Below are 16,599 nucleotides of genomic sequence, written 5' to 3' on the forward strand. Positions count from 1 at the left end.
ACCATGGTCATAATGAGGACTATTTCACACTATCAGTCACTGGGGAGATGGCCTAGTTAAGGAACCTGTGTTTGAAGAATGTCTTTGAGGAGTTCACAACCTGTAAACTAAAGATCGATTGTAGAAATGACACTGAAAACTTTAGCTGATGCAAAAACCAAAGTTTGCCTGTGAATTCTGTCCTGGGTGTTAGACTCAAAAACCCCTAGGGAAACAGGAACACCGTCTAGGCTTGACCTGACCTGTTCCAATTTGCAGAATATAGTCTGATCATGAACTCTGGAAGAGTTATCTATGTGCAAGAATTTTAGGAAGAATTTGGGAAGAACTTCCAACTTCCCCTAGCACTGAGTGAAGTACTCCTTATTTACTAGGCTTAAACATGGAAGGATAAACTAACCTGGGTTGCTCTATTAAGTTTAGGTGATGTAATAAAAATGTAGAATAGTTTACATTTTATAAATACGTAAGTGGCATAGATTCCCTACCTGCCCGAATCTGTCAGTGTGCTTCCTGGGCCCTCAGAAGCATTTCCATTTGCTTTTATAGGGTGGATCATCATTGATATTCATACACCCATCCCTGCCTATGTGTTTCAGGTTTGTTTCCCTCTCAAGACCGCAGGTGTGTGAGCATAGAGATCACATGCGGGTTTGGGTTTTTTTTAGTTATTTATTTTATTTTAATGCATTTTTATTGTTATTGTAAAGGTGATGTACAGAGGGGTTACAGTTATGTAAGTCAGATAAAGAGTAAGTACCTTTCTGTTTGAATAATGTCACCCCTTCCCTCGCTCTCTTCAGTTTTCCCTCCTGTTCCCACCCACAAGTTGTATAGTTCATTTTCAACAGAGTGTCTAGTGAGTACCACTGCTGCATTTGTTCACTCTTTATCCCTCCATTTCTGTGCCCCTCCTTGCTCCCCCAAAGACAGATACATGAACAAACAAAAGGAAAAGAAAACAAAAACAGCAAAAAAATCTCATGTTTCCATTTCATGGAGTTCATTTCAATAAATATGAGTTTATTTTGTATGATCAGATGCACGTAGACATTGTGGCTTTATGTTTCACTCTTACTATCCTCCTTCAGTCTCACTGTGTGTGAAGGCCTAGAGACCCGTATAAGTTATCATGTCCCAGTGTATTTTTTACAGGTGTTTTTTTCTTTATGGCCAGGCACAGGAATGTATGTTCTTAGTAGAATTAACTAATGAATAAATCTCAAGATGATAAGGGGAGATATAAAGTTATTTCTCTATTCAAAATGGCAGATGTTTCTGGAAGCCTATATATTGCTTAGAATGATCATCTCAGTGTGCTAAGAAGGTTAAATTTGACCCATCAGTAATGTCTCCAGACACTTGTGGCTATCAAATTTATGGCTACCAGACATTTTGCTGGTTCTAGTAAGAGGCATATAGTATGTCACACAGACTATCTCTGTGCATTATATTAATACAGCGTAAGTTTGAGAAAGTCTGACATAGAGTTTTCCTACATAAGCAATTGAGATCAACTCACAAAATCAAACAATCCAAAAATGTTGGAGGAATTAACGAATATTTGGCTAAGAGCGTTAATTATGTTCATTAGTGATCATATGACCAGTAGTTTTTTTTTTCAAATCCTTATACATCTCCCTCCCTCCTTTCCTTTTTTCCTTCTTTCCTTTATTTTTCTTCCACTGCTGGGCCTTGTGAGTGCTATGCAAGCACTTTACCAATAAGCCATATACAATCTCAGCCTAATACCTCTGACAGTGTGAGAGGCAAGTTCACTGATATCTCAAAGGACCCAGCCCTGCACTGATAGAATCCCGGCCTTTCCTTCAGAAAAGCTAACAGAAGTGCCTTTCCTGGATCTATAATATTTCATGATTTCAGGATTAAGACTATGAGTGTATTTCCACATTCCTACTTTCTGCTAGTTATTCCTCTTTTTTTGGCATTGTTAACACTGGGGGCAGAAAGTGTGTAGGAACCACAAACAAATGTACAGTCAGAGTGTACACTGGGAGATGTGGCAAGTGGACTCTCAGTGACAGTGTCTTGATTTTCCTACAGAAGAGCTACTCTATCTAAACATCTTGTGGCTGGTTAGCAATTCAGTGGAATATATTTCATGAATGTCATGTTTGCCCTGCTCCATGTTATCTTGTTGGGCTGTTGGTAGCCATAACAAATGGTGAGATGGATTATTTTTATTTTCCCAGTGGTTCTGAGGATTGAACACATAGAGCAGGCTGGACAAATGCTCTGTCTCTGAGCTAGCTCCCCAGCCCCTACTTTTCTGAGACAAGATCTCACTATGTAGTCCATGATACACTGAACTGAGCTGTGTAGTCCAGGGTGGCCTCCAACTCGCAATCCTCCTGCCTCCACCTCTCCAGTGCTGAGATTACAGGTGTATATCTGGAATGATAGGATTCTAGCAAGATTAAAAATAGGTAAGATTATCTGCAAAGCCTGCAAAAGATTACTTGCACCTCTACTGCACCTTTGTAACAAAACCCCAGTATCCAGTATAGTGGCTCAGTCATGTTTAGAAACAGAAGAGTAGTTCAAGTCTATACACTAAGGAAAAAGAATTTTTTGGCCTAACACACTTGGTGGTAATTGGGTTTCATGCAGGATGAAGACATGTTTTGTAGAATTGTTTTCCTAATAATCACTACTGAAAATACTCTTAAGAGTTCACACCTAGCACCACGGGGATTCCCCCCTGAGACCTCCCTATTGATGGCATCTATTTATCTGGAAGGTTCTCATCATTTAGCCAGCAAGGCAGGTTTTGTTAAATGACATCGATCAAGAGGAGGAGATCCATCGGCCTCACAATTATTTGTCACATCACACACTGCCTCTCAGTGGAAATCTAGAGGTAAAAAAAAAAAAAAGATATACCAGGGAATTAAAAAATATATGAATGACCACAGAGCAAATTTACCAATTTACAGAAATAAGGCATTTATCTCTTGAATCAATTCTCAGTAATCTTATGTGGTAGAGTTTGTGGGAGTCTATTTCTTTTCTAAGGACAGGTTTTTCATACATCATATAAACCATTCATGGAGATTCTATCTGATAATTAACGTCCTGCAGGATGGATTAGGACGTGTCTCCCTAGGAGTATTGAAAATTAACATCGCACACTTGGAAAGCAAGGGCTGGACTTCTGCGTCCATTCACCATGAGCACCAACTCATCCCCGCCCTCAGCCCTGCAGCTCTGCTACGAGCAGGTGAACGGGTCCTGCGTGAAAACGCCCTACTCGCCTGCGCCCCGAGCCCTCCTCTACGCAGTGTTCGGCGCCGGGGCCGTGCTGGCTGTGTTTGGAAACCTCCTGGTGGTGACTTCCATCCTGCATTTCCGGCAGCTGCATTCCCCCACCCACTTCCTCATCGCCTCGCTGGCCTGCGCGGACTTCTGCGTGGGAGTGGCCGTGATGCCCTTCAGCATGGTCAGGTCTGTGGAGAGCTGCTGGTACTTCGGGAGAAGTTTCTGCACGTTCCATACGTGCTGCGACGTGGCGTTCTGCTACTCGTCTCTCTTCCACCTGTGCTTCATCTCCATCGACAGGTACATCGCCGTCTCGGACCCTCTGATCTATCCCACCAAGTTCACGGTGTCCGTGTCCCGGGTTTGCATCGCCGTCTCCTGGATCCTGCCCCTGCTGTACAGCGGCGCCGTGTTCTACACCGGGGTCTACGACGACGGGCTGGAGGAATTATCCGATGCCCTCAACTGTGTGGGAGGCTGTCAGGTGGTTGTCAATCAAAACTGGGTGCTGATCGATTTTCTGTCCTTCTTGATACCCACCCTGGTTATGATCGTTCTGTACAGTCATATTTTCCTGGTGGCTAGACACCAAGCAAAGAAGATTGAAAACACGGGCGGCAAAGGCCGGCCATCCTCAGAGAGCTACAAAGCCAGGGTGGCCAAGAGAGAGCGAAAAGCTGCCAAAACTCTGGGGATTACAGTGATAGCTTTTATGATCTCGTGGCTACCTTACAGTATCGATTCGCTGGTTGATGCCTTCATGGGGTTTATCACCCCTGCCTATATTTATGAGATTTGTGTTTGGTGTGCTTATTATAACTCAGCCATGAATCCTTTGATTTATGCTTTATTTTACCCATGGTTTAAGAAAGCTATTAAAGTTATCATCAGCGGTCAAGTTTTCAAGAACAGTTCATCAACCATGAATTTGTTCTCTGAACAAGTGTAGGCAATTGAAAATATCTTTAGCCTTTCCAAATCAGATTTTTTTTTAAATCGAGGAAGATAATTAATGAAGAGTATATAGATTAATCTTTACATTAGATAGAATAAATCAGTGTTTTCCAGCCTTGTATATTGTGAGCCTTGCCCTCCCTTCAAAATATATCATCTTAATTTTTTAAATTATCTCTTTGTTGCTTTGTAGGTCCCTCCCCCACAGTATAACCCCTGCTTTCACTATATTTGATGTCAGTATAACTTGAGGAGGAGATAGGGAAAAACCAGTTGTTTAAGGATACAGGTGGACCTGTTGCAACAATGAGAAGTACAAGTTGTCATGTCCAAAACGAGCTTTACAACGTCGGTGGGGGGGGGGGGAAGGAGAAGGATTGGGATTGGGGGGGAGGGGGGAGGCTGGGAAGGGATGTGAAGTGTAAACAAAGGAGGAGGCTGCAATGCTTGGTAAGAAATGTAGCATTATCCTGCCCATGTAATTGTAACTCCTCTATACAGCATGTTCACAAATAAAATAAAATTAAAAAAAAAGAAATCTATAATCTTAAGCAATAAATCCTAAAATCTTATTTGCTAATTACTTCAGAGCTCAAGATAACCTACTCCCCGAAGACATAGTCCTTTTCTTCCCTCTTTCAGTATTCTCTTTGTTCTAGTATGTTCCCTGAAAATATCTTTATTTACCTTTGAGTCCCTTTTCTTTTTCCCCTGAAAAGCTTTTTACTTGCTTGTAGCTTGCTAAAAATTTTATATGTGTGTGTAGTTTTCACTGGGTTGTCTTTCTTTAGTTCTTTTCAATGTTTTACCAAAGAAGCCTCCTGGGTATCAGTTAAATCTAAGCAGTCTGGAGAGAGATGCTGGAATGGGGGGTGGAAGGGAAGTGATTTTGCAAAGGTTGACATCATCTTAACCAGGCTGCTTTAACTCAATTATTTCCCCTCCTGATAAACAAAGCAGATGTCAAATGATACCAGGATTATTGGCTCTTCTTGCTCCTGTGGGAAAATGTGCTGGCATAGAGAGCACCCTAAATTACATTAATCTGTTCGGGAACACTGAAGGTGATGTATTCGTTTAGGGAGAACCATTTCTGAGTGCAGAGTCTATAGTTTTCTATCTTTTCTGTAACAATATTAATTACAATAGAAAATTTGCAAGTTTCTATATGGATAGCCAGCATTCAGACAGTCGTCATTCATTCAGTTTTCTTTTTTCAAACCTGAGCCATATGCCTAAATCATATTGAAACCAGTGCTCAATGGAGACAGCTAATAAGTCAGGGTGAAAATATTTTTTTTGAAAGACAAATACTAGGCCAAGCAGGTGAGTAGGGTTAAAATCAAGAGTGTCTTTAATATGGGCCCCTGACATCATGAGATGAGAAATGCCTTTTGTCTCCTTCATCTTTCTATCCCACAGCTATAAACCCATATAATCCTCACTAATATATCAAATTCCTGGCCAATATTTCTTAAAACTGTCAAGGTCACCCAAAAGAGACTATGGTGGAGGGGGGGATGTATATCTGTAAGTCCAGTTCTCAGGAGACTAATACAGGAAGATAAGGTTTTTAGGCTAAGCCTAAGTTACGTAGATAGACATCACCTCCAAAATAATTTTTTAAGTAAATAAATAGTAAAAGTCAGTAAAACTAGTAAATAATTTTTAAGTAAATAAATAGTAAAAGTCAGTAAAACTAAGTCTGAGAAACTGATACAGTCCAAAGGAACCTGAGGAGCTATGACAGTTAAATATATTATGATGATTCAAACCTTACTGTATTCCTAGCTACTTGGGAAGCCAAAATCAATGGAGGACAGTTTTAGCCCAGCTGGGGCTGAAGTTCAGGAGACTTCATCTGAACCAGTGGGAGCTTGGTGGTACAAGCTTGTTTTCTCTATTACAAGGTGTGAGAAAAACGGTCTTTTCTATCTAAAGGGGTTGCTTAAAAGTTTCTGTTTTGGCCCAGTGACTTGGATTTTGTTGATTAATCTGCTGAGACAAATCAGCAAGTGCTGAAAGGAAAAGAGGAACTGCTTTGAGATAAGGAAGAACTTTTTTGGAACGTAAGACTTTGCCTTAATGGGTTTTACCCAGATGGAATTAAAACACTTCTCAGACAACTCACCTCAATTGTTCCAGAAATAATAGAGAGGGTGGGTTTTGTGATTACTTCTGTATTGATAATCTCAGTCTTTTAATGATCACCTTATGTAAATACATCTTTCCTTATTCAAACAAGCCAATGAGGAACAGATTGTGAACCTGAGCTCAACCAATCTGAGCAGCAGGACGGGACCTTCTGTGTTAGAGATAAATCAGGAGCAGCCTGTTTGCTCTTTGTGTTTGCTTGCCAGATTTTTGGCTCATAGCTAATCCTTCTGAAGAAGTAAAATTTGCATTGCTGAGATAATTTTTTCTTTTCTTGTCTATGTTGTGATTCCAGTCATGTTTGTAGGGTATGTTTATAACAGGGGAAGCACAGTGGCTGGGCTCAGTTGGCATATGCCTGTCACCCCCAGCCATACTAGGAAGCTTAAAGATCAAAGTGAAGGACAGCCTGGGAATACAAGGAGACCCAGACTTGAAAATAATCAATGCAAAAAGGGGCTGAAGGAGTGGCTGATGTGGCGGAGTGCCTGCCTGGAAGGCGCAGGCTCTGGTCCTATTCCCAGTACTGTAGAAACAGACAAAAAGCAAAGGTATTGGGGCTGGGAAGGTGGCTCAGTGGTAGAGCGCTTGCCTTGCATGCTGAAGACCCTGGGTTCAATTCCTCAGCACCACATAAGCAAACAGAAAAAAGCCGGAAGTGGCGCTGTGGCTCAAGTGGTAGAGCGCTAGCCTTGAGCTGAAGAGCTGAGGGACAGCGCCCAGGCCCAGAGTTCAGGCCCCACGACCGGACCCAAAAAAAAAAAAAAAAAGCAAAGGTATTGTGATATCCTGAATGGAAATCTGAAACAGAAAAGAAACATGAGAAAAGCTAATAAGGAGTGGAATTTTTTACTGATATTTAACCATAATGTATGAATATTAGTTATAAATGTACCATTCTAGTTAAAATAATAACAATATTGAAAATAATAGGAGAAACTGGAATAATAATAACAGGAGAAACTGTGATTTTGGAATATAAGAATTCTCTCTTTGCAACTTTTCTATGACTCTAAAGCTATTCTAAAATTAAAAAGATTATTTAAAAAATAGAGTGCACGATTAATCGTTTTGTGACGTTTCCAATTTATCTCTGAGAGCACAATAGGTATTCTCCTTACACTCACTCATTTATCCACTTTGCAAATGTTTTTGAAGACTTCGTGTATACAAGTTCATGGTTTGGTGTTATCAAGAATTGAAAACAAAAACTCATCATGTCCTGTGAGGAGTCAGGAGGTCAGCAATGATGTTACAATTCATAAAAGATACCATAATCCATAAAAGATACAGTAAAGGAAGGCAAAGGATCTTAAAATCTAGGTGGAAGACCAAAAAGACATAGTAAAGATGTGAGTTGAAAGCCAGTCACCAATGCCTCACATTTGTAAACCTAGCTGCTCAGGAGGCTGATCTGAAGATTGCAGTTCAAAACCAGCCCAGACAGGAAAGTCCAACAGACTATCTTCAATAAACTACTCAAAACCCTGGAAGTGTTGCTGTGGCTCAAGTTGTACAGTGCTGCCTTGAGCAAAAGAAGCTCAGGAACAGCACTCGGGCCCAGAGTTAAAGCCCCAGGACTGGCAAAAGAAAAAAAATAGGTATCAGCTGGGTACAGTGGCACATGGGCATATTACCAGTATTTGGGAGGCTGAAAGTGGAATGATTGTGAGTTTGAGGCCAAGCTAGGTCACAGTTCCAGGCCAGGCCAGGACAGGCTACATGACCGGATCTTGTCATAAAAAACAAAACATATGGAGAGGGAGCAGGAAAAGGGAAAAATGACAACTGGCATTTAAATTGGACTGTAAATTAGTAAAAAAAAAAAAAAAATAGTGAAAGGTTTTTGTAAGAGCACAAGGATGGAAAGGGAAATTCAGGCTGAGGGAATATTGTGAGCAAAGAAACAAGCACAAAGAACTCTGTGAAGATAAACAATGAAGAGGCACTGAACTAGTAGTCACTCTTTAAAGCTTCCTCATATAGAAGTCTGGTTGGCATCCAACCTCCTCCAGTTCTGCTTTTCACACCTCTCCTTAACTAATCTTCATTTTACTGTGAAAACGTTCTTCCTTCCACCCTCTGCTCTGGTTTTACTTCTATAATCCTGATTGTCTCGTATGCCAACATTTCTAAACGAGAGTCCATAAAAATAGTCTTCACATAAAGTTCTCCAAGGAGTTAAGTTTATGTATCAGCCTTGTATTGGAACTATACTTTACCATATTCTGCCTTAGCAAAGCAACAATACATTAGCATATTTAAGACTTCAGCAAAGATGCCCCTCAGTAGATGAATGGATCAAGAAAATGTGGTATATATACACAATGGAATTCTATGCCTCCATCAGAAAGAATGACATTGCCACATTTGTTAGGAAATGGAAAGACTTGGAAAAAATTATATTGAAGTAAGCCAGGCCCAAAGAAACATAGATCCCATGGTTTCCCTTATTTGTAACTAGTATATATCTGAGACAAGCAGAAATGGTCAGATAAGCTGATGTTAAGCAAAATGAATCTCAACTTAAGGACTCAAATGTTTTTTCTTTCTTGCTATTGTATGTCCCCAGTATAACCCGTTTTCACTGCATTTGATGTTGGTATTATTTGTGGAGGGGAAAAGAAAAAACAAATTGTTTAAATAGGGATACAGGTGGACCCATTGCAACAATGAGATGTACAAGATGTTATGTCGAAAATGAACTTTACAACTTTGGGCAGGAGGAAGAGGAGGAAGATGGGAGGGCAAGGATGATAAGGGGAGACAAAGAAGGAGGCAACAATGCTTGATAAGAAATGCACTCATTACCTTGCCCATGTAATTGTAACCCCTCTGTACGGTATTTTCACAATAAAAATAAATAAAATAAAATGATTTGGCACCCCTAAAAAAAAGTTGTTTAAGGAGAACTAAAAAAAAAAAAAAAAGACTTCAGCAAAAACCTGTCCAATCTTGTTTATATACACATGTTTCAAAAATGTATGTAGCTGGCCTGGTGCTGGTGGCTTACATCTGTAATCCTGGTTACTCAGGAGCCTGAGATTTGAGGATCATGGTTTGAAGCCATTCCAGTTGGTGAGACTTTTATCTCCAATTAGTTGCCAAAAAAAGCCAAAATTAGAGCTGTGCCTCGAGTGGTAAATCTCTAACTTTGAGCAAAAAAAAAAGTTGAGTCAGCACCCAGGCCCTGAGTTCAAGCTCCAAGACCACAGACAGACAGACAGACAGACACACACACACACACACACACACACTAAAAGTATGTAATCACCCACAGAGACATCTTCAGGATACAGGACTATATAATGGAACTATTATCCAAAGAAAACATTTAAGAAGCACTGTAATATATCATTAATTTCATACTTAACAAATACATTCTCTGTTTTGTATTATCATTGTATTGTATTTATTCTTTTTATGTATAAGTCACACAATTCAACTCATGTTTCTAAAAAGTAGAATGTTTTCCACTACATGGTATAATAATGAGTAAGAAATCATAGTATTTGTTATCAACTATAATATATAAATACATCCTATAATATATAAATGATATACCTGGTGTGGCTGTAGATGCAGGAGAGTATGCTTGTGGATTGAAGAGTATGATATTTCCTAGAGAACTCAGAATATAACCTGACCATCAAATGACAAAACCTCTTTGTCTTTATGGTTGAGTAATACGTATATATGAATGTCGATAAAGATGTATGAGTGTGTGTATATACACATATATATACATATATTTCTTCCAATATATACTCGTGAGTAATATGTAGCAGGACAATAATGTGTTCTATTTTTAGATTTCTGAGGAACCTCCTCCTGATTTCCATAGTGGTTGCAATAGTTTCCATTCCCATCCACACTATATGAGAGTCCCTTTTTCCCCATATCCTGGCCAGCATTTGCTGTTACTTGTTTCCTCAGTAATTGCCATTCTAACCAAGACAAGATGAGCTCTTGGTGTAGTTTTGACTTGCATTTTCTTTTCTATTCTTTTCTGTATGTTTTTTATTGTAAAATACTGTACTGAGGGGTTACAGTTACATGAGCAAGGTAATAAGCACATTTCCTATCGAGCATTATTGCCTCCTCCTTTGTTTTTCCCTTACCATCCCTTCCCTCTTGCATTTTCTTTATGCTCAAGGTATTGAACATTTCTTCATGATATGTCTGTAGGATGGCTCTACACAAGAGTAAAATGAACTACAAAACTTGGCTCTAGCATCAGTGTTTAATAATTAATAAGTCAGAAGTGGTACTGTGGCTCAAGTGGTACAGTGCTAGCCTTGAGCACAAAGAGGTTCAGGGACAGCACCCAAGCTCTGAGTTCAAGCCCCACAGCTGACAAAAATATACAAATTAAAATTTTTTAAAAAGTTAGTCTAGCCCTCAAGGTCATGACATAAACAATAAGTGAAAATATATGAGCTATGATAAAAGTTAAATGATATTCATTCTACAACTGATGTGTAAAAATGCATATAGGACTCATATTAAACCATATCCTACCCAGTTTCCAGGTCAGCAAACTGTATTAGAGAAGCAAAGTAACTTACATGAAAACTTGTAGCTAATCGTGCACTCTGTGTTGTTGGTTAAAATTGATGCAAATTCTAAGCCCAATTTTATTTCTCTCCACAGGAATGAGAATTTAGGGGAAAATAAAAAGGAATATCACAAAGGGGTACAATTAAATAAGTTCTACCTATAAGACATTTAAAGTTTATCCTGTAAGTCAGTGATTCTTGGCAATTCTTAACATGGTCATACTGCAAATGTATGTTAAAATCTATATTCAACTCCCCTCAAATGCATATAACTACATATTCTGAATATTTAGCATACTCTTCTATGGGTTTCTAAACCTCAGGGGTTTAGGTTATGATGTAATCAACAAACAAGTAGGCTAAAGTAAAAACATCATCTGTGTCTGTGGCCTAACACAAGTTTATTTCTTGTTCCTGTGGAGTCTACTATGCTGTCCTCAACATCAGCAACTTAATATTATGGGTTGGTTTAATTTCAGGACTCCATCTTTACACTTAGGGACAACTTTCCTGCTTCACCCTAAAAAGAAGCATTAACAAGGCAACCTGCTGTTGATTCACAAACCATGCAGACAGCCCCACCTACTGGTCAGAAAAATGTAAGGTTGCAAGTGGAATAATCAAAGAAGGTCACATCGTGTTAAGATATTTCAGGATTTTAATTTTGTAGAAATTACCCTTACGGTCCTTAAGTAATAGTGAAAGTGAACTAAGATGAGGTGGGTGCTGGCTTTGATTTAGTGATTCAAGGATGTGAAAGTCAAGGGTTCTAAGATTTGCCTGGTAGAGCTTTAGTATTCTTAGAGAAATAAGCACTTATTTATCCTGAAGCACTTATTTATACATGAAGTAATTTGGAAAATGAAATCTAACCATAGAAAATAAGACATCAAATTCTCTCAAAGGGATTGTTTCTACAGTCAGAAGGCAGTGAACTGAGAAAAATAAGAGAGGAGAAAGTTGCCAAGGTTTTTGTAAATCATTTTCCTCTTAAATTTATCCTTTTTTGAAACCTTTTTTTTTGGGGGGGGGTGGGAAGGGTCCGGTCGTGGGTCCTGAACTCTGGGCCTAGGCGCTGTCCCTCAGCTCTTCAGCTCAAGGCTAGCGCTCTACCACTTGAGCCACAGCGCCCCTTCCGGCTTTTTTTTTTGCTTATGTGGTGCTGAGGAATTGAACCCAGGGCCTCATGCATGCAAAGCAAGCGCTCTACCACTGAGCCACCTTCCCTGCCCCTTAAATTTATCCTTTAGTGTAATTCATTTATTTTTTCAGTCAATGACTCTTATATATGTGCTCTATCACCATTCAACTTTTGTCAGTCATGGGGCTTGAACTCAAGGCCTGGGTGCTGTCCCTGAGCTCTTTTGTTCACGGCTAGCACTCTACTGCTTTGAGCCATAACTCCATTTTCCACCACACCTCTTTTTTTTTTTTTTTTTTGTCAGTCGTGGGGCCTGAACTCTGGGCCTGGGCACTGTTCCTCAGTTCTTTAGCTCAAGGTTAGGGCTCTACCACTAGGGCCACAGAGGCACTTCCAGCTTTTTCTGCTTATGTGGTGTTGAGAAATCAAACCCAGGGCCTCATGCATGCAAGGCAAGCGCTCTACCACTGAGCCACCTTCCCAGCCCTGTTTTCTATTTTTTTATTTGTTTAGAATCTTGCTAAGTTACTCAGGCTTGTCTTAAACTTGCCATCTATCTACTTCACTCTCCACTGAGGCTAGAATTACAACTGCACAGCACCATACTTAACTTTAGTTATTTTACTAATTGTAGGTGTTATTTCTTTATACTGTGTCTTCAGATTTAATTATAGTTGCCTATTTTTTCCATCTGTTGGGAAGCTATTGATCTTTCAATTCCAGTGTAAATATCATTCTTCTCCGAGCTTCTGTGATGGAGACAACCAAGTGCTAAGACAATTGACTGCATGATTATCAGCTCCATTTCACAGATGAGAAACCTGAAGCCCACAGGAATAAGTAACTTGCCTGAAAATATGAGGAAAATAAAAGACAGGCTCATATCTGATGAAATTACCCAGACCTGATTCTTTAGCTCTTGACTTGAATATTGATTCATCTAGAAATAATAAATCACTTCTTCTTATCAGGATAGCTCTTTGTTGTGCCTTTGCTGAGAGATGATTTTATTCTGCTATATTTGTTCTTATTTATAACCTATTTCTTATCCTAAGATTTAACTTGCTCAATACAAATATAAAGGATGAAATATTGAAATGCCAGAATATAGACAATTATCACAATGACACAGTTCACATACTTTCAAGTTTGAAAGAAAAAGAAATTATCATAGTATATTAACTTAGGAATTCTAGAAACAGACAAATAGAGCTGATAAATCTATTTACAAATTAGGCTTCAAGTAGACAACAATTCTAAAATGTACATTTTGTAAAAAGAGACATTCCCAGGATCTAACTATGATTGTAAAATGTCAAGTGGTCCTATAATTCAAACAAGGGATTCAAAACCTAACTGATGTCTTATTTTAGTGTCAAGCTACTCTTGGGAGGAAATAGTACAAACCTCTGGTTTTCTAAACAAAGAAACTGAAGCAGGCGGGAAGGCTGATGCAAAATGACTGGATTTTCATCAAATGTTGCATGTGGTAGAGTCAGGGCAAGAACTCAGAAATGCAGTCTTCGAGACTCTATTCCTTACACAACTCCATGTCTTCGTTTCAAGGACATAGAGACTAAGGGCTTACATGCTTTCACTGTGTTCCGGTTTAATCCAGTGAGTGTTTAGATACCTTCATTCTGTCCTGTTCTTACAGTAAGAACACTGAATGAAAGGGATCTTTTCTGTTTCCATTTCAACACTGGAGCTGTTCACACATTAGTCCCTTGACTCACCACTCATTCCTGCAAGGCTGTACTTCTGACTCCTTGCCTGCTTCCGTAGTAGGTGTCATTCTTGGTACAGATCAATGGTGGATGTCCTTGGCGAGAAGATCTCCCAGCTCAGGGTGAGTTTCAGCGCCTTCCTGAACCACCGGTAGGAAAAGACATAGATGATAGGGTTGCAGGCTGAATTAAAGTAAGCAAACCAGATAAAGATGTCAAAGACCAGAGGTGGTGTGATGAAGTTCAGGATGCTGTCCACCATGGTGTCTATGGTAAAGGGAAGCCAGCACAAAAGGTAGATGCCCACAGCAATGCCCAGGGTCTTGGCAGCTTTTCTCTCATGCTTGGCAGCCCCAGCCAAACTTTTGCTCAAGGTGCTGATCTGCTGAGCCTGCCTGGTAGCCACCATGAAGATCTTCACGTACAAACTGATCATGATAAGACAGGGGATGAAGAAAGCAGGGAAGTTCAGCCAGCCCCAAAATTTATTGAAAAGCAGCTGGCAACTGCCCACACATGGCATCTCTTCCAGCCATTGGCGGAGTCCTCTCTCTATCACATCGGTGTAGAGGAAGAAGGCGGTGTAAGCTGCTGGCACCCCCCATCCTATCAAGATGTATCTGACTGCCATCTTGACCGTGAACTTAGAGGGATAGAGCAGGGGGTCACAGATAGCGCAGTGGCGGTCAATGGAGATGAAGCAAAGGTGGAAGATGGAGGTGAGGCAGAAGAGAGTGTCCAGGTAGGTATGCAGACGGCAGAGAAGGTCCCCAAAGAACCAGCAGCTCTCCACAGAGCGAATGGCACTGAGGGGGAGCACCAGCAGACCCAAAAGCATGTCAGCCAGTGCCAAGGAGAGCAGCAGGAAGTTGGTGGGAGTGTGAAGCACTTTAAAGTAAGACACTGCAAACACCACAAACAAATTCCCCAGGATGGTGATTAGCATGCCTGCCGCACAGGCCAGGTAGATGACCAACCGGATGGCCAGAGGATGGACCGTCCTGGGGCAAGATCCATTCACCTGGTAGCAAAACGCCGTCTGGTGTTCTTCAGTACCTTGCGTGAGGACAGCTCTCATTGATGGATTTTCCTCCTCCTTCCCTCTCCCTGGGAATGCTTCACTTTCCCCAACACAGGCAACAACTGTCTTTTCTTGATCTGCTCGACAAGCAGAAAGTGAGATTAAGAAGAGGAAATTAATTAGACAATGTTCCTACATATTGAAACGCATGTGCCCTAAAAATCAAATGCATCATAGGATTCAAAGTTACTCCTGCTAGCCCTGGTTTGTCTAACTAGTCCCTTTTGGAACTTTTTTAGGCAATATCCTTAAAGAAAGAGGTTGTAAGTTAAAGGTTTCCTCAAGGAAAATGCTTAAAAGCCAGGCATTGTGGTTCACCCCTGTAATACTAGGTACTCAAGAGGCTGAAATCTGAGGCTCAAGGTTTGAAGCCAGCCCAGGCAGGAGAGTCTGTGAGACCCTTATCTCCAATTACCCATCAAAAAGCCAGATGTGGAACTGTGACTCAAGTGTTAGAGCACTAGTCTTGAGCACAAAAGCTCAGAGACAGTATCAGGGCTTGAGTTCAAGCTCTAGGACTGACACAGAGAAAGACAGACAGACAGACAGACAGAGAAAAAGAGAAAAATTCCATTAAGTATAAAATTATTGATGGGTATTGCATTGTAGTTGTAACTTGCTCTGGGCAGATTTTATTTTTGTTGCTGCTGGTTTTTACTTTTGTTTGTCTGTTAGTCTATTTGTCGTTGGGAGGATAAAGGAGCACAGAAATGGTGGGGCAAAGGGTGAGCAAATGCAACAGTGGTACTCACTAGACACTATGTGGAGACAAACTATACAACTTGTGGGTGGGGACAAGAGGAGAAAACTGGGAGAGAGCGAGGGCAGACGTGTTTCAAAAAGAAATGTACTCCTTATCTGACTTACATAGCTGTCACCTCTCTGTATATCACCTCTAAAATAACAGTATATTTTAAAATTATTGAGAAAATATCTTTAAAGTATGAGTCTGAATCAAGTGACAGAGTAAGTCATGTTAATAAAATCACTGCTTGAGCAAAGAGTAAGTTCTAGCCTCCCTTTAACCATTTAGTAAATTGATAATAAACTCAGGAGATGGAAGTTTTTAATGACATCAATGTATCTCAAAAGAGGAACCCAACAAGCAAATTAATGAAAAGAATAGAAATGCCACTGTTTTAGCTTGTATGCTGCACATTTTCTAATGATACCAAACAGTGTTTCTACCTCCTGAGAGAACTATCTGATATGACAAAATATTTCAGTGCTTAATATCTGTCAAACAATAGTCTGTAAACTATTAAGCAAGTTCTCATAAGCTGAACTTAGTTTCCAAGCTACTTACACAGGTAGGGACCAATCCCTTTAGAGGAAGAAGTCTTTCTTGTAGCAGGTGCACTTAGGGAGGGGCGTCCCCGACAGCTGTGCAAATCTGTGATGATAGCTGTGTAATCTGTGAGTGGTTTTATATTCTCAGTGGCAACTCCTCCCCCACTGTGCAGAATGACCAAATGAGCAGAGAGTACCAAGGGGCCTAGTTTTCATTACCTGGAAAGTCTCTGTTGCTTAAGTCTCCATCTCAACATGGAATTATTTGCTCTGCCAATTAATTACAAATGAAATTTAAAGATACTGGGCTTATGCATTCTTTTTCCCATTCCTGCACTTGGAGATATACACAAAAGTATCCTTTTTGTGGACTGCCTCCTTTTAAATGAGTGAAGTCCATTACCTTAAAGGCCA

The 16,599-nt window shown here is 40.1% G+C and overlaps 2 protein-coding genes across 2 annotated transcripts; one reads left to right on the forward strand and one right to left on the reverse strand.

The window, feature by feature from the left end:
* Positions 1–3,190: 3,190 nt before the first annotated feature.
* On the forward strand, positions 3,191–4,228 carry Taar6 (trace amine associated receptor 6). The gene has a single exon (XM_013026826.1). It carries the CDS (start codon positions 3,191–3,193, stop codon positions 4,226–4,228), a length of 1,038 nt encoding a protein of 345 aa, XP_012882280.1.
* Positions 4,229–13,878: 9,650 nt separating this feature from the next.
* Positions 13,879–14,892, reverse strand: Taar5 (trace amine associated receptor 5). Its single transcript, XM_013026828.1, has one exon. It carries the CDS (start codon positions 14,890–14,892, stop codon positions 13,879–13,881), a length of 1,014 nt encoding a protein of 337 aa, XP_012882282.1.
* Positions 14,893–16,599: the final 1,707 nt, after the last annotated feature.

This window comes from Dipodomys ordii, unplaced genomic scaffold (genome assembly GCF_000151885.1).
Source record: "Dipodomys ordii isolate 6190 unplaced genomic scaffold, Dord_2.0 Scaffold97, whole genome shotgun sequence".
In the NCBI taxonomy this organism is placed as follows: Eukaryota; Metazoa; Chordata; class Mammalia; order Rodentia; family Heteromyidae; genus Dipodomys; species Dipodomys ordii.

Coding starts and splice junctions, on each gene's coding strand:
- Taar5 (XM_013026828.1), bottom strand. CDS start 14,892: ATGAGAGCTGTCCTCACGCAAGGTACTGAAGAACACCAGACGGCGTTT.
- Taar6 (XM_013026826.1), top strand. CDS start 3,191: ATGAGCACCAACTCATCCCCGCCCTCAGCCCTGCAGCTCTGCTACGAG.